Here is a 17,875-nt window from a genome sequence, read left to right on the forward strand (position 1 = left end):
GTGACGTCACAGAGGGGCGGGCATCCCGAGGGCTTCCCCTTTCCCCGCCTTCCGAGTGCTGACTCGGGCGCGGTGCACTCTGGGAGTGAGGTGATGAGAGTGCCGGGGCTGCAGCGCGCGTGCTCGCTCCGACATTTCCCCTCCTCCTGCGCCCGTCCCGTGATGCATTGCGGCTTCCGTCACTGACGGCTCGTCGCAAAGCCGGAGCGCTCCTTCGGCAGCCGCTCGTTCCTGCGGAGCCTTCTTGCGTGCGGTGCCCGCGCCGCGGCTCGCGCGCCCCCCTCCCGCCAGCCCGCGCGTGGCCTCGAAGCGAGGCGAGGCGCCTCCCCCGCGCTCTCCGGGCCTCCTCTCCCGCCCCGCCCGGGATGCCCCCCAAGAAGCCGCCGCCCGCGGCGGGCAACAAGAAGACGGAGCAGAAGAAGAAGGAGAAGATCATCGAGGTGAGGCTCCTCTCAGGCGCTCTCGGGGCGGCCCCCTCCCAAGCGGGCTGGACCACTGCAGCCGCAGGGGGGAGCGGTGCCCGTGGCTGGAGCCCGCCTGGGGACAGTCCTCGCCTCCCGGGCTCCCCCGCCCATGCGCAGGAGGCGCACGGGTCCGCCCAGGGCTTCTCCACCGGTGGGAGTGGTACCCCCAGTGGCACTTGAGGCGGCGACTCGAAGGGCACTACCAGGGGCCGGCCAGTGGTACTGGTACCCCCAGTGGTGCTTGAGGTGGTGTCTGGTTGCAGGGCACCTGCCGTGGGTCGGCCAGTGGTACGGGCACCACCAGTTGTACTTGAGGTGGTGTCTGGTGGCCCTCCAGGACCCTTGGACATCTGCTGCCCAGCAGCAAAGCCAGGAACATGACGCAACGAACAGTAGGAGGAGGTTCCGCTGGTTGGACAGAGCTCCAAAGCATGCTTCCCTGTGCTCAAGAAAGCCCTCCAGTCCACTCTGAGGCTCTTACTGGTGTTGATCACGTTACATCTGGCCTTGCACCCATAAGTAACTGGCAGTGATGTCATTGCTGGTTACTTCCAGTCGTACTTCAAATAGGCAGACTTTGGGAAGTGATACAGTGGAGGACAAACACTTATTCAGAGCGATGTTTCTCAACCAGTGGTGTTGCTACCACGGTGGTACTTGAGGTGGTGTCTGGTGGTACTTGTGGGAAACTTGCCATCCAGCAGGAAGACCAGGAACGCGACACAACAAACAGTAGAAGTCTCCAAAACATGCTTTTCCATGCTCATAAAAGCCCTCCTGTCCACCCTGAGCCTCTTGCTGGTGTTTGTCCTGTCACATCTGGCTTCCCAACCCAGAAATAACTAGCAATGATGTAACTGCCAGTTACCTCTGATTGTACTTCAAATAAGTGAACCATGTGAAGTGTATGGTGGAGGAAAAATGTTGAGAAACACTGACTTCAACCATGTGAGCCTGACCCAGGCAGACTGAAATGGTACATCCTAGGCTACCTGGTTTGGTGACCTCACTGAGTGCTTGGGCCAAAAGGAAGGAGGTGGTGATGATGATGACACCTCTGCACTTCTCTGCTGTCCTTTCCTAGTTCTGGGAATTGCACTGGCACAAGGCCAGCAGGATATCCTGCATCCAGAGGTGATGTTTACATTGGCCTTTGGTAGTGAATTGGATCCAGGCATTTCAGTCTGCCTGGGTCAGGCTCACATGGTTGAAGATCAGTAGGAATGGGTGAAGGCACTAAGTCTTGCAGTGCTTGTGTTATGTACGCTTTGCTATTTATTGGTTGTTTACTGAAAGCATGAATAAACTGTAGGTGTTTGGCACACCCCCCCCCCCCCAGAACTTGAAATCAGGACTGTCATTCTTGCTCCAGGAAGTTATAACAAGCATGTTTTGCTGCTGTATGCTCTTTTTACCTGACTGCTTTTTATCTGACTGCTGTTTTTCTGTCTCTTCAAGATTACTTGTAGTCTGCAATCCTACTCTGTGGTAAACTGAAGTTTTTAGTAAAACTTGTTCAACTCTTTCCAATGTAGGATAAAACCTTTGGTTTAAAGAATAAGAAAGGAGCAAAACAGCAAAAGTTTATCAAGGCTGTGACCCATCAAGTTAAATTTGGTCAGCAAAACCCTCGGCAGGTAAGCTAACGTTTACCCACTTTTGCTCTTTATTTTTTGGCACTTGTCATGATCTGTAATTGATGAGGGTGGTTTGAGACAATGGAAAACCTTAGCAAAGCAAAACCCGAAGTAAATGTATATTTCAGATTAGTAAGGTTTAATTTCAAGTTTTTTTAAATTTACAGATACTTAGAAATGTGCACAATAATGCAGTTCATAGTAGTCGGTGGTTTACACAATTCTACAGCGTACTTAGCCAACAAACGGTTGATCTTTTCCAGTTTTGGGAATATCGGCTGGCTCCCAGTTAGGATCTAGTGAGAGGAATTAGCTGAGGGGAAGCAGTATAGGTAGGTGGGTAGTGATTTCAAAGCAATTGTCAGAGGGAAATGAATGTGGTATATCAGTGGTTCCCTAATTTACTGCGGTTATGACACCCTTCTTTCACAGTGCCCTGTTGCTACGGCACCAGCAGTTGGACTCCTTTGAAATCATACAAGGATTGCACATGATCTCTGGCCAGCCCAGCCAAGATGGCAGTACCTGGGCGAGTCAGAAAAAGAAACTGCCGGACACATCCTGTGGCACCCCTGGGAGTTTACCATGGCACCCTTGAGTGCTACAGAGCACAGTTTGGGAGCCACTGCTGTATATTAAGTGCCAGCCCTGGAAGAGGTCAAGCATACAAGGTTTCCTCATCAGTGGCAGTCTCCTGGCTTTGGAGAAGAGCAATCTACAAAAGAGGTGTTTTTAGACCATAAGAACATAAGAACAGCCCCACTGGATCAGGTCATAGGCCCATCTAGTCCAGCTTCCTGTATCTCACAGCGGCCCACCAAATGTCCCAGGGAACACACCAGATAACAAGAGACCTCACCCTGGTGCCCTCCCTTGCATCTGGCATACTGACATAGCCCATTTCTGAAATCAGGAGGTTGTACATGCACATCATGGCTTGTAACCTGTAATGGATCTTTTCTCCAGAAACTTGTCCAATCCCCTTTTAAAGGCGTCCAGGCCAGACGCCATCACCACATCCTGTGGCAAGGAGTTCCACAGACCGACCACACACTGAGTAAAGAAATATTTTCTTTTGTCTGTTCTAACTCTCCCAACACTCAATTTTAGTGGATGTCCCCTGGTTCTGGTGTTATGTGAGAGTGTAAAGAGCATCTCTCTATCCACTCTGTCCATCCCTGCATAATTTTGTATGTCTCAATCATGTCCCCCCTCAGGTGCCTCTTTTCTAGGCTGAAGAGGCCCAAACACTGTAGCCTTTCCTCATAAGGAGGTGCCCCAGCCCACTAATCATCTTAGTCGCTCTCTGTTGCACCTTTTCCATTTCCACTATGTCTTTTTTGAGATGTGGTGACCAGAACTGGACACAATACTCCAGATGTGGCCTTACCATCAATTTGTACAACGGCATTATAATATTAGCCGTTTTGTTCTCAATACCTTTTCTTATGATCCCAAGCATAGAATTGGCCTTCTTTACTGCCGCCACACACTGGGTCAACACTTTCATCAACCTGTCCACCACCACCCCAAGATCTCTCTCCTGTTCTGTCACAGACAGTTCAGAACCCATCAGCCTATATGTGAAGTTTTGATTTTTTGCCCCAATGTGCATGACTTTATGCTTACTGACATTGAAGCGCACCTGCCATTTTGCTGCCCATTCTGCCAGTCTGAAGAGATCCTTCTGGAGCTCCTCACAATCACTTCTGGTCTTCACCACTTGGAAAAGTTTAGTGTCATCTGCAAACTTAGCCACCTCACTGCTCACCCCTGTCTCCAGGTCATTTATGAAGAGGTTGAAGAGCACCGGTCCCAGGACAGATCCTTGGGACACACCACTTTTCAATTCTCTCCATTGTGAAAATTGCCCATTGACACCCACTCTCTGTTTCCTGGCCTTCAACCAGTTCTCAATCCATGAGAGGACCTGTCCTCTAATTCCCTGACTGTGGAGTTTTTTTAGTAGCCTTTGGTGAGGGACCGTGTTGAACACCTTCTGAAAGTCCAGGTATATAATGTGTATGGGTTCTCCCGCATCCACATGCCTGCTGACCTTTTCAAAGAATTTTATAAGGTTCGTGAGGCAAGACTTACCCTTACAGAAGCAATGCTGATTCTCCCTCAGCAAGGCCTGTTTGTCTATGTGTTTTGATATTCTATCGTTGATGAGGCATTCCACCATCTTACCCGGTATAGATGTTAGGCTGACTGACCTATAGTTTCCCGGGTCCCCCCTCTTTCCCTTTTTAAAGATTGGAGAATAGCTAATGTCACTCCGATCTTCTGGCACCGTGGCTATTTTGAGGGACAAGTTGCATATTTTAGTCAAGAGATCAGCAACTTCATTCTTCAATTCATTAATAACTTTTGGGTGGATGCCATCAGGGCCCAGTGACTTATTGATCTTTAATTTATCAATGAGGTCTGAAACATCTTCTCTTTTAACCTCTCTCTGACTTAATTCCTTGGTCAGGAGGGGCCGTTCGGCCAGTGGTATCTGCCCGAGGTCTTTTGCCGTGAAGACAAATGCAAAGAATTCATTTAATTTCTCTGCCATCTCTAAGTCTCCATTTATCTCCCCTTTCCCTCTCTCACCATCCAGAGGGCCAACCGCTTCTCTGGTGGGTTTCCTGCTTCTAACATATTTGAAGAAGCTTTTATTATTCCCCTTAATGTTGCTGGCCATGTGTTCCTCATAGTCTCTCTTGGCCTCCCGTATCACCTTCTTACATTTCTTTTGCCAGTTTATGTTCCTTTTATGTTCCTCTTTATTATCCTCATTAGGGCAAGACTTTCATTTACGGAAGGAAGCTTCCTTGCCCTTTACAGCCTCCCTAACTTGCCTCTATTTCTCCCTAACAGCCTCTATTTCTGTTGTTTCTCCCTAACTTGCCTCTATTTCTCCCTAACAGCCTCTATTTCTGTTGTTTTAAGCAGCCTCCATGCACTCTGGAGAGTTTGGACTCTTTTTACCTTCCCTTTCAGCCTCCTTCTAACCAACCTCCTCATTTGAGGGAAGTCCGCCCGTCGGAAGTAAAGGGTTTTTGTGAGAGATTTGCCCGGTATTCTTCCCCCAACATGCATGTCGAAACGGATCGCAGCATGATCACTGTTCCCCAATGGCTCCATAACATTGACATCTCTAACCAGGTCCTGAGTACCGCACAATATTAAATCCAGAGTCACCTGTCTTCTGGTGGGCTCCATGACTAGCTGCTCCAAGGCACAGTCATTTAGCATGTCAAGGAATCCAGTCCTCTTTTCGTGACCAGAACACAAATTGACCCAGTCAATATGAGGATAATTGAAGTCCCCCATGATTACAACCCTGTCCCTCCTTGTCATCTCCCTGATCTGTTTCCTCATTTCAAGGTCCCCTTCTGATTTCTGGTCTGGAGAACGATAGTACCCCCCCAGTATTACATCGCTCCTGAGGCCTGGTAATTTAACCCACACAGATTCTATGGTGGAGTCGGACCCACCTTCAATCTCTACTTTGCTGGATTCTATCCCTTCCTTAACATAAACGGCCACCCCACCTCCAACATGCCCTTCCCTGTCCCTCCTCTAGAGTTTATAGCCTGGGATTGCGGTATCCCACTGATTCTCCGCATTCCACCAGGTTTCCGTTATGCCCACTATGTCAATGTTTTTCCTTGTCACCAGACATTCCAGTTCTCCCATCTTTGCTCAGAGACTTTGGGCATTTGCATAAAAGCATTTGTACACGGAATGCCCCAGGGTGGGCTGCCTATTAGCTCCTTTGTCTCCGCATCCTCTCACTGTGCCGAACCATCTTTCACATCCCATCACGCTACCATTCCCAATTTCTTCTCCTACTCTGCCTTGGTCTTGTTGTTCTCTAACCCCCCCATCCTCGTCCCATAGGGATAAGGAGTCCCGAACCGGATGCCCCTCGACTCCTGTTGGCCTTCCCCCAGGGATCAGTTTAAAAGCTGCTCTGCCACCTTTTTAATGTTATGCACCAGCAGTCTGGTTCCATTCTGGTTCAAGTGAAGCCCGTCCCTCTTGTACAGGCCCCACTTGTCCCAAAACGTTCCCCAGTGCCTAACAAATCTAAACCCCTCCTCCCTACACCACTGTCTCATCCACGCATTGAGACCCCTGATCTCCGCCTGCCTAGCTGGCCCTGCGCGTGGAACAGGTAGCACTTCAGAGAACACTACCTTTGAGGTCCTGGCTTTCAGCTTCCTACCTAATAGCCTAAATTTGGCCTCTAGGACCTCCCGGCTACACTTGCCCACGTCGTTGGTGCCGACATGCACCACAACCGCTACCTCCTCCCCAGCACTGTCTACCAGCCTGTCTAGACGAGAAGTGATGTCTGCAACCTTCGCACCAGGCAGGCAAGTGGCCATGCGGTCCTCACATCCGTCGCAAACCCCCCTCTCTATGTTTCTAATAATCGAATCCCCCACTGTAAGAGACCAGGGTCTCCAAATCCCGGCCCAGGGACCAGATGCAGTTCGCGGTGAGCCTCTATATGGCCCGCAGCCAGCCTCTGATCGCATAAGAGCCTCTGGCCCAGTTGAGCAAACACAACCGGAGTTGTGCTTGTGGGTTGGGGAAATGGGGATCCATTTAAATGTGTGCTTTATTTCTTGGGCTGTGTTGGTGCTTGGAGAAAACCTGGACATTTAAGCTCATTCATTCATTTATTCATTCGTCTAAGTTCAATCTCTAATGTATTTATATAAATTTTATATTTAATTTTTTTTCTGGACTTTTTGACACTTCAGTCAAAAAGTTTAGAGACCCCTGTTCTAGACCCAGGCACCTTAAATAGGGGTGATATATCCTGCCAACTGGCTTATTGTTAGGCATGACTTGTCAGCTTGTTTAAAAATACCTAAGACTTACCATCTTTAGCAGAGAGCTTCAAGCAACAAGGCAGAGGACTGCCTCTTGAATTAAAAAAAAAAGCTATCTGATTTTGTTTGCTGAGCATTTACAGACTGCCAGTACTTTCTCCAGACTGTACTGACAACAGGATTCTTGGAGGTTATTAGCCAGTAACGATGTCTTCTCAGCTGTTATTGAACCAAATCCAATCCACAGCTATTGGTGCAGTTGAAAACTTGGCAGTCATGGAATGAGTAGAGAGCAACATGTTGGTTGTATTGAAAAGTCTGTTCTCCAGTGGCCTAGCTGTTGCTGTGTCATTAAGCCTTTTCTGCTCAATGTTTCATATACGCAACAGGGATCAAATGTCTACACCTGTGGGCTGGGCAAATGTTAAACTTCCTAATTGACTTACCTACTCAAGCAGTTGAATGGATCTCTTTGTGAACTCCTCGCCTACCCCATTAGATAAAGGGTTTTGGCAGGCTGTGAAAAGTTTACAGCAACCACTTGTTGATGCTACACCATCTCTTCCACAGAGGCTGAATGAAATAATTATTTAAAAACTCTGAATCACAGTAGTATATTGGAAAGGTATCAACAGGTCTAAAGACATTGAAGTAAAACCAAACTGTGTTTGAAAGCTAAACAATATGAGCAGTTTGCTTCTGTTAATGACTTTATTTTCTTATAGGCTGCTCAGACAGATGCTGATAAGAAACTAAAGAAAGATGATAAGAAGAAAGAATTACAAGAACTGAATGAGCTTTTCAAACCTGTAGTTGCTGCACAGAAAATTAGTAAAGGTAAACATTCTTTGTCTGACAGATTTTCTTGCCTTTTGTGTCTTTTATAGATTTGCTTTTCATTTGATTTAGATATTAAATAATTAAACTGTCTGTGTTGCAGGTGCTGATCCCAAATCAGTGGTCTGTGCTTTCTTTAAGCAAGGGCAGTGCACAAAAGGAGACAAGTGCAAATTTTCTCATGACTTGTCATTGGAGAGAAAATGTGAAAAGAGAAGTGTTTATATTGATGCAAGAGATGAAGAGCTTGAAAAGGGTAGGTTACTTCTTGGAAATGACAAACAATATATCTTTTAAAAGACAATTAACTATAATTTCTCTACAAGTTCAAGATTCCTTGGGTGAGCAATTTTGAATGGATTTTCATAGATGCTTACATAGAAAGACATACTGCATTCAAAATGAATAATGTACACAAAACACAGCAATAATGTATTGGCCTCTAGTTATGTGCAATAGGGAGGTAAAAGTTAATGGGTAGAATAAGCATTCAGGGCATTTACAGTGCAATCCTATGGAGGTTTATTTGGAAGTAAAATTTCACTGTGTTCACTGGCCCTTCCTCACAATTAAACCTGCATAAGAGTGCATACTTTGGCTTAGTAGTTTCAGTAGGGGAAAAGTCTACTAGCTTCACAGAAAAGGTGAATCTAGCTGCCTTATATTAGCTCTCTGTGCATATTATCTGCCACACATTCCTTTATATGGAGCAGGGGGACAAGTCAAACACCCACTGATGATGCATGCCTGAAACAGCCCCTTCCCTCACTAGTAGTGTTCTTCTGCATCAATAAATGCTGAATATGGGAAAAGATTCTGCAGTCGCCATTCCTGGAACATATAGGAACATGTGCAAGGATAAAGATGGCCACTGAGTCAGACCATCAATTCATCTAGCTTGGTGTTGTCTACATTGTCTAGAAGCAGCTATTTATTGTTTTACTCAGGGATCCTTCCCAGCCCTACCCGGAGATGCCAGGGACCTTCTGTATGCAAAGATATTCACTGAGCCATGGCCCCATCCCCAATTGGTGGGTTCAAGGGTGAGGGCAGACTTGAAGATAGAATAGGATGCAGCTTTATGTAGATAAACTAGCAACCTGGATAACAGTTGAAAACCTTGGTAATGTGTGTAAATCAAGTAATTTAAGTGCTGGTTTTTGATAAACACTCCTTTCCAAAGTATGTCATGTAGATCTTCACTAGCTTATAGACATTCCTATTGTCGCTTCATATCTATCTTGTTTTTGTTGGTCTTCATCTTAATCCTGCCTGCCTTTGTACTATTTATTTCTTTTGTCTTGCAGCTCTTTATATTCTATATTCTTTGAACTGATTTATGAAGTTATCCTCTTCCTATAAAAAAATATACTAAGAAGCAGTCTAAAAGATTTGGGGGATGTCATATTGTCGAAAAACACTGAAGCTTTTGCTCTCTCTTTAGTAAACCCTTTTTCTATTTTACTTAGACACAATGGATAATTGGGATGAGAAGAAGCTGGAAGAAGTGGTAAACAAGAAGCATGGTGAGGCTGAAAAGAAAAAACCCAAAACACAAATAGTATGTCCTTTTCTTTTCAATTGTGTTGAAAAACTAGTTAAAATTGGGTAATATTTTAATTGAAGTGGTTGTATCTTCACTATGTGTGGGATTTATGTATGATTTACTATCATTTTCTAGACTCTCTTTGGGGGGGGGGAAGCAGCTTATAATGCTCAGACACTCATGTTGGTGTATGTAATTTGTAAGTGCGAATAAGCAGCACTGAAGCAGTTGTTAGCATGTGCTAATAAAACATAGAAGAGTAATGGCTGGACTTTGTGAACCTTTTATGATGAAAAAATACTGTCTTTTTAATATGAGAAAACAGTGCAAGAATCATTGGAGAAATGTTTTAAGCTATAACAAATAATATCAAGTCCAGTCTCTTATAGTAACTAGCTGAGTATTATAGTTTGCTTGAGCAATCGTATGTTTAGTACAGGAGGAGGGGGTTTGCATCAGCATGTAACACAAAAGTAGTGATTTGTTTGCAAGAACAAGTGAAAACTAGTGTTTAGATGAAAACAGTATTTCACGGATATAGCCACACCAGTATACTTGTATACAGTGGCATTGCTAAGGAGGACCGGGGGGGGGCAATTGCTTCAGGCTCCACGCGGGGGGGGACATCGGGGGGGTGCCTTTCAAAGGCCCAGGGAGACCATCCGCAACCTCCCCAAGCCTTGGAAGGTTTTACAGGGCCTGCCAGAGGCCTTAGAAATGCACTTCCAGTTTTAGTGAAAAGCGGAAGTGCTTTTATGGGAGGGGGCATCAAAAAAATTTTTTGCCCGGGGTGCCAGATGGTATAGCTGTGCTCTGCTTGTATGATTTTTAAAAGCTCATTTTCTACACAAATGTTATGATAATAGGATACAAATATAATGTTTTAAAAGCTCAACATATTATTGCTGGTGATGAATGCTAGGGTATGATCTGGTTCTGATGCACCCAAGGTCTTGCATGCATCCATTAGCATTTTGAACTTTGAGATATGACCCTCAATGCAATTTCACAAACTTAAGTAACTGCTTTGAGTCTTGAAAGCAGCAAGCCATGCTGCCAAAGGGAAGTAAAGAAGGCTGCTGCTTGAGAAATGCATCATCACTTTGCTGGGCTCTTGAAGATGATTACAGTGTGTCTAAGTTGTGGTCATGATTGGGTCCTGATGTTGGACTGGTTTCATCAGGAGCAAAACCTTCTCTGGATTGTGTGACTAGAATCTGTTACGTAACTACTTTATTCATATGACACATTTTAGGGCTTATGTCATGTGTTCAGTACACTGTGTAGGATAACTATAAAAAGAGGTGCGTTCTCAGTGAAAGGCTGTGCATATGAATAGCAAATGAGCCAACATGGTGCTTCTGGGTGTGGTTTACAACCCTAAGCTTCAATATTCCATGAAGGCTCTTTTAGTCTAGGAAAATATATATTGGGTATTTTATTAGCACTTTATTTGAGGGGCAAAGCAGGGATGAGGCAGAGTGTGTTGTTACCATGTGTTAGTAGAGCCGTGAACAAATTCTTGCTTTAATTTGGATTTGGTTTGTAATGTTCTGTAAGATGTGTTTGGCCCAGTCATGTATAAACTATGAAGGATCAGAAAACAGAATTTGATAGTGATCATGTTTAATGCCAGGTCTGCAAGTATTTCCTGGATGCTATTGAAAACAATAAATATGGATGGTTTTGGGTCTGTCCTGGTGGAGGAGACAACTGTATGTACCGCCATGCACTCCCTCCTGGCTTTGTACTCAAAAAGGATAAAAAGAAGGAAGAAAAAGAAGAAGAAATTTCCTTAGAAGATCTAATAGAAAAAGAGGTAATGCAGTATGTACTTGCTACGTAATGTGATTTGTCACTTGGATGTAATTAGATAAAAAGTGCAGGCATGTTGAAGGTTATTGTAGCAATGAAAAATTGTGTTCTTTAGTTAGCAGGATTTGTTAAAGAGCTGAGCCTTTACACTGCTGAACATCTCATATGGCTTTAAAGTTTTGCAGTTTCTAGCTTTCTTAATTATTTTTATAGGATTATAACAGATTGCCACAGAGTTGTTTTAAATAACCTCAAATATTTTAAAAAGTGTTTTTCCATTTCTCCATCATAAATTAAGATTGAAAAGAAATAATAGTGAATTCCTGTCTCCAGGGGGCGCCTGTGTCTAATGGTAAAAATTTAGCTTGAGAAATTCAAAACTGAGTATAATATAAGCTGAACATTTTTTTAATTCTTTAGGGTTGTATGTTCTTTGTAAACATTTTATCAGAAAGGGTGATACAATATCAGAGTTGGATGTAGTCTTTTTTGACAGGAGGCTAATTCTGGCTTTCATTCAGTCTTACTATGTCTTTTGATGAGGAAATTATGATACAAAAAATGTGGATCTCACCAGAAATGTCCCCAAGAAATTCAAAGGAACTTATGCAAATGTTAACTATGCCAAATTGTAGTCAGTTGTATTAAATATATTTAATAGTTGGGGAAAACATTTTCAGTAGAACTACATATAAGTTCTTGGTCTGCTTCCTAACGTGTTGGAAAAAGAAATGAAGCATTTTTAAAAGCCTGTTCAAGTGATTGATTTCTTTATCTTACAGCGTGCTGCCTTAGGAGCAAACGTTACTAAAATTACTTTAGAGTCTTTTCTTGCATGGAAGAAAAGAAAAAGACAAGAAAAGATTAATAAGGCTGAACAAGATATGGAAAGAAGGAAAGCTGACTTTAAAGCTGGCAAAGCACTGGTGGTAAGCTCTGCCCTTCTCAATAAATTCTCTATAATTTTAATATAATAAGACAAACACTTTTTTTAAGTGACATAAATGTCTTGAACTTAATCTGCCTGTGAATTTAATGGGATTTAGCTGTGTTGTCCTCTTTTCTCCATGGATAGATAAGTGGACGTGAAGTCTTTGAATTCCGACCAGAGCTCGTTGATGCAGATGATGAAGAAGCAGATGACACTCATTATATTCAAGGAACAGGAGAAGATGAGGTAAAGCAGCTCCAAGAACATTAACCGTAATTTCAGAAATTGGTAACGCATCTCTGGAACTCAAGTTGTTTAGACTCATATTCACGTAGCCTTAACTCCTTATCAGATGGCACTTTGTCACCTGAATGGTTCTAGGCTTCCTAATAAGTGTTCTGCAATAAGAACACAATAAGATATTCTTCCTAATAAGACTATCTGCAAACTACTCCTAGACTGTCCTGAGCAAACCACACAGCTATTTCTCATATCTATGGCATTAATATTGAGAGCCTTTCTTCACAGCAGAGCAAAACAACTGTTCCAAGAAAAAAATCAAGCTTGGTCCCATATTCACATTGTCAGTATGGCTTATTCTCAGTGGAAATCATGTTGTGTTGTGTTGACAATAACAGATCAACATCTGCAGCAGAAATTATTGATATTGATGACTCTGAGGCAATAAATTTTGTTGGTGTAAATAGTGATAAAAGGTGTAGTGTGAAGTTTGTTTCATTTCGTGAACATTTTTAGTGTGCAGTGAAAAATTCATGAATCATTAATGTAAAGCTTGATTAACCAGCACGTTTAGTTAACTAGCAGTCCTCTTCTCTGTGAGAGCTGGATAACACAGCTTTTACTGTACATTTGTTTGCTATTTATGTGTATATTAGATGTTGATTTATTAGATAAATCTATTGATTTATGTAGATTTATTAGATATATCTATTGATAGTTGTGCTCTTGGTTATGACCAATGTTTCATGTCTTTACAAATCTTCCTCTTCCATAGTCTTTATTCCCCAAACTATATGCAATGTTATTGTGTAATGTTTTGTGCTGGATTAATCAGTCATCTGTTGTGTTTAAGCAAGATTAGGAGGGCTGGTTACAGGAAAGTAATTTTTTTCCTCTCTTTTCAGGTTGATGATCTGATGCGTGTCAATGATGTGGACTTGAACCTTTATGTTCCAAAAGCTGTGGATGAGACTGGAATTACTGTAGCTAGTCTGGAACGATTTAGTACATATGCTCCAGCTGATAAAGATGGTAAGGCTTTTGAGATTTTGCTGTCTGATACTTAGACTTCATTTTATGTGTTTATTGCCGAATTATGTGACTTCTACTAAACTTACTTGTCCAGATCAGTGCTTCCCAAATCTTTTCGCACAGACACCCACTTTTTAAAGCAACTACCTATCAGGACCCACTAGAAAAAAAGATGTCTACAAAGAAATGTTTTTATTCTTTTATTTTAATAAATAATTGGGATCCTGTGCTTTCAGGATTGGTAGACGCCTTATATATGTCCAGAAGAGTGTGTGTGTGTGTGGATATTTACTAGACTGTTCCAAAAATTGGAGTCCCTAGAAACTCCCTAAAGTCTATTCCCCCAAACCTTTACAGTCATTTCAAGATACCCAGAAGGCTGAACTAGAGAGCAAGATGGCCAGTTGGGATTTCCAGGTCAGACAAAAGGCTTAAACTGGGTTCACACATGATCTACAGTACTCTAGAGAAATTTGGAAAATGTGGCATTTTAATTTGGGGTTATGAAATTTGCCTCGCAGCACAGGTTAGCATTCCACTTAATGTTTTTCTTCTGCGAACCAAGCAAAGGTGCTTGCAAAATGTTTTTTAATGTTTGTAAAACTTTCCATGACCAACCAAAAATTGGTGCACAACCCACTGGTGGGTCCTTACCCGCAGTTTGGAAAACATTGGTCTAGATCAGGGGTCTCCAAACTTTTTGGCCAGAGGGCCGCATGAAATATCTGGCGCAGTGCTGAGGGCCAGAAAAAAATTTAAATATAAAATTTAAATAAATAAATTAGAGATGGGACTTAGATGAATGAATAAATGAATGAGTAGGCTCATTCACTCAGCCTCTTCGGCCCTCAGAACACCCTTCCGATGCAATGGGAGCACAACTCTGGTCATGTTCAGTCAAGTGGGCCAGAGGCTTTCAGGGGACAAGAGGCTGGCTGTGGGCTGGATAGAGGCTTGCTGCGGGCCGCATTTGGTCCCCCGGCCAGGGTTTGGGGACCCCTGGTCTAGATACTTGTATCTGCAAATACTTGTAACCTACCTAAATTAGCACAGCTTTCTTTTTGTGAGAGCTTGATTACTTGGCAGGAGTTCTGCATACAGCCATATGCACATGAGGTACAGCAAGACTTGGATTTACATGGCTGTAATATTGCTTCTGCAAGATGCTGTATGTCATCTTGATCCAAACCAGTGAGTTATACCAAACATTCCAACAGGATGTGGATTGTACCAGTTAATCTGCATAAATAGCAAATGTCATGCTTGGAACTTAGACTCAGGGCATTTCTCCCCCCCGCCCACTCAATTTTCACTTGTCCAGAAGAGAACTATGGCAGACCCAAAAGCTGGGCTGCATTGGGTATTCACTCTAGCTCTTCACACATCTGTGAAACAGCTGACTTCTGAGCTCACACACACTCTGATACTTGAAAATCAGGCTGGGCAGCAAACATGTTAAACTCTGTGGAGTTTACTTCTGTGCGTTATTTGATTTGAACTGAGAACTCCCCTCTGTAATCTTTTTGGGACCTTACTTCTACATAAGCGTGCTTTGGATCTCAGCTTTAGTAACATTTGTCACTATATTGTGTTGTGGCTTATCATTCCTGAAGAATGTCACTTTTGAGTACATAAGACTTGCTGTTGTAGAGTTGTCTGGTCGGTAGTCTCTTTTCAGTTTATGTCCGTAGAGAATAATTGTAGTAAATTGTTGTAGATGTCTTTGAATGGAGCATGGTAAAATTGTTTTCCATTTCAGATAATAAACTGAGTGAAGCCTCAGGAGGTGGACTGGAGAATGGAGAACAAAGTGACTTGGAAGTTGACAGTGACATGGAAGGCACCCAGGAAAACGGAGTAATAGATGCAGTTCCAGTTGATGAAAATCTTTTTACTGGTGAGGACTTGGAAGAACTAGAAGAAGAACTAAACACACTTGATTTAGAAGAATGAACACACAGATTCAAAAGTGAATTTAAATCTACTTGACAAAGTGAATACTCGCTCCATCTGTTTTATCTAGAATGCTTAAATGGAGTGTTCTTGATTCCTCAAGTGATTCTGGAAAGAACATTAAACAGAAATATCATCCCTCCCAATTTTTTTTCCTGATTCAGTCTTAACTGCAGCTTCATCATAAGCCATCCAGATTAATACATTGAGAGAACTCTTTTAAAATGCGGTGACATCATAACAAGATTCCATCCCCAAGTAGAAAGTACTTTTCTGGAATGTTGCTGTCAGGTACACAAGAAGGCCAAAGTAAAAATTTTTGGCAGAAGTGCATTTGAAATGAGCATAATAAATCAATGAATTGTTCTTGAGCTACATACCATAAATTGAGGTAATAGATTGAAATGGCTATGCCCTTGGAAGTGCCGAAATTGCTTAGGATGACTTCACCAAACAGATGCTTGAGGTAGAGCTTTGTAAAGTCACACTCAAGTATGCAGGCCTCCTAAATCTTATACCACAAATGTGTAAATAAAACTATCTGAGAGGAAAAAAAAACACATGTTGGCTGTACGTTAGTGTATGATGCACGTTCTGCAAATGTGCTAGAGATCTAAACAAGCAATTTCACAAGTATGAGTTTCTGTAGCTTAGGCTGTCATCTCTAAATTGCCCAGTGTATGAAAAATATTACCTGCCATGACTTCATCCATCTTTCTGCTTTTTCTCTGTCTTTCTCATGTCTCTGCCTGTGTGTATTGTAAATGTTAAAGGGTGTTGTGAGACTTTGAAATTAGTTCAACTGGAATCCTGCTTTACAAGACCTTATAGAGCAAGAGTTTTCTGCAGCACCTAAAGGGATATAATTTTAGACATATAAGGATTAAATTATTACAGTGATATCCAAGAGCAGATGTATAACATCTCAGGCGAATCAACATTTTGGTAGCCAAGTCGAGAAGCTTTCTAATCAGAATCTATTGCAAGGCAATGTAGTAGGAAAAACTCTCAGGCTGATGAGCTTTCACATATCCCAGAGCTCCGGCTTGTCAGAGGCAATTGTCACGTCCTTGCCAAAAATGCTCTCAGCTCCATAGCTTGAGATGGGTGGAATATACTGCACTGTGGCCCAAATACTTGTATCAAACTTAGATTGGCTGATAAAAAATTTTTTTTTGGGGGGGGGGAGGGTTGACTTGAGACTGCAAACAGGAGTTAGACTTTCTGTGACTGGTCAGTCTAGCTGATGAAGTCGGCACCTCCCCTGGCATACAACCATTTTAACAATGTTGCATGAGGCAGAGTGTTAAAGATAACGATGGGGCAATGAAGATTATGGACCAGTCATTGGAATTTTTCCTGGAATTCTACCATGCTGTGGCTAGATCAAAAATTTTAAAAGCGTAGTATACTGTATACCTAAAGGATCTCCTGAGTTACCTGTGTATTTTATGTATAAATTATTTTTCACTGTTCATTTTGTTGTTCATTTTCCTTAGTAGGGGCCTTCAGCTCTCTTGCTCAGTTGAAACCCCTTTGGATTATAGCTCTTAGCTGCTTTGCCTTAATTTTTCTGGAGCAAAAGAGAATTATAGAATTGGTTTATAGACATGTCGCTTCATATTAAAAAAAAACAACACTGGTATTTTTTCAAACACTGCAGCATGCATGTTACAGCTTCAAGGAAAAAGAAGGTTAATTATTGTTGTTTGGTCCTTGATGTTTCTCTTCATCTTTCCAAAAGAAAGTTTGAAAAATTTTACATCTCTTCTTGAAACGTAGATCCAAAATTAAGCAGCACACCAGCCATTTTTACATGTGGCCACCTTAAAAATGTTTGATGGTTTTACTTATTTTTCAATGATTGTGATGTTTTTCACATTATATTGATATGCCAAACCTTAACAAGGAACAAGTGGTTCAATTCATGTATTTTCCTGAAAGTGATTTGGCCTATTCAACTGTAGTGGATGATTGTATTTATACTTGTGCTATTTTTTTTACAATATATTGAATAACTTTGTATTCAAGCTCAATAACAAAGGAAAATACCATTCTTGCTGGAATTGAATCCTATACAGTACATTGCTTAACAGAGTGTGCAGTGTACCACTAGAGAAACTGCATCAAAATAGGATACCTTGGGAATTAATGCAAGGTAGTGACTTTTTGGTTCTCAGCTATCACATGTATTGTGTGTTATGAAATGTTGGTCTCTTCCAGAACTATAAAGTGTTTCCTGGCTAAACATTCACTTCAACCACATTCCTGCATGTAGCAACAGTTTATCAAATATAGCACATGTCTATAAGCTCAGCTGGATAGAAATGTATTACAATAGTTGAACCCCACTAGCTCTTACTATGTTTGATAGTGTTAAAACAGCAAAATCCTATGTATGACTACCCAAAAGCAAATTCCATGGCGTTCATTTGGGACATTAGTGTGATTTTCCAACTTTTCATGTGGCTTGTTGGGCCGTGGTGTTGTCCCCACTTGATTAGAGGAGGCTAGAATTTACTCACTACTTCCCTGCACCCTGCATATTGCAGGGGAAAATAGGCAGTAGTATACAAGTTGTCTTT

General features: G+C 42.4%; 1 protein-coding gene across 1 annotated transcript; it reads left to right on the forward strand.

Moving 5' to 3' along the window:
• The first annotated feature begins 214 nt into the window (after positions 1-214).
• ZC3H15 (zinc finger CCCH-type containing 15) lies at positions 215-16,765 on the forward strand. Its single transcript, XM_066635270.1, has 10 exons — positions 215-440; positions 2,000-2,101; positions 7,662-7,773; positions 7,877-8,029; positions 9,243-9,334; positions 10,956-11,138; positions 11,917-12,063; positions 12,210-12,311; positions 13,211-13,337; positions 15,097-16,765. The coding sequence occupies exons 1-10, from the start codon at positions 366-368 to the stop codon at positions 15,288-15,290; spliced, it is 1,287 nt and encodes a 428-aa protein (XP_066491367.1). The 5' UTR covers positions 215-365; the 3' UTR covers positions 15,291-16,765.
• Positions 16,766-17,875: the final 1,110 nt, after the last annotated feature.

Source organism: Tiliqua scincoides, chromosome 1 (genome assembly GCF_035046505.1).
Source record: "Tiliqua scincoides isolate rTilSci1 chromosome 1, rTilSci1.hap2, whole genome shotgun sequence".
Classification (NCBI taxonomy): domain Eukaryota; kingdom Metazoa; phylum Chordata; class Lepidosauria; order Squamata; family Scincidae; genus Tiliqua; species Tiliqua scincoides.

Coding starts and splice junctions, on each gene's coding strand:
- ZC3H15 (XM_066635270.1), top strand. CDS start 366: ATGCCCCCCAAGAAGCCGCCGCCCGCGGCGGGCAACAAGAAGACGGAG. Junction 2,102..7,661: donor GTCAGCAAAACCCTCGGCAG/GTAAGCTAACGT, acceptor ATTTTCTTATAG/GCTGCTCAGACAGATGCTGA. Junction 8,030..9,242: donor AGATGAAGAGCTTGAAAAGG/GTAGGTTACTTC, acceptor TATTTTACTTAG/ACACAATGGATAATTGGGAT.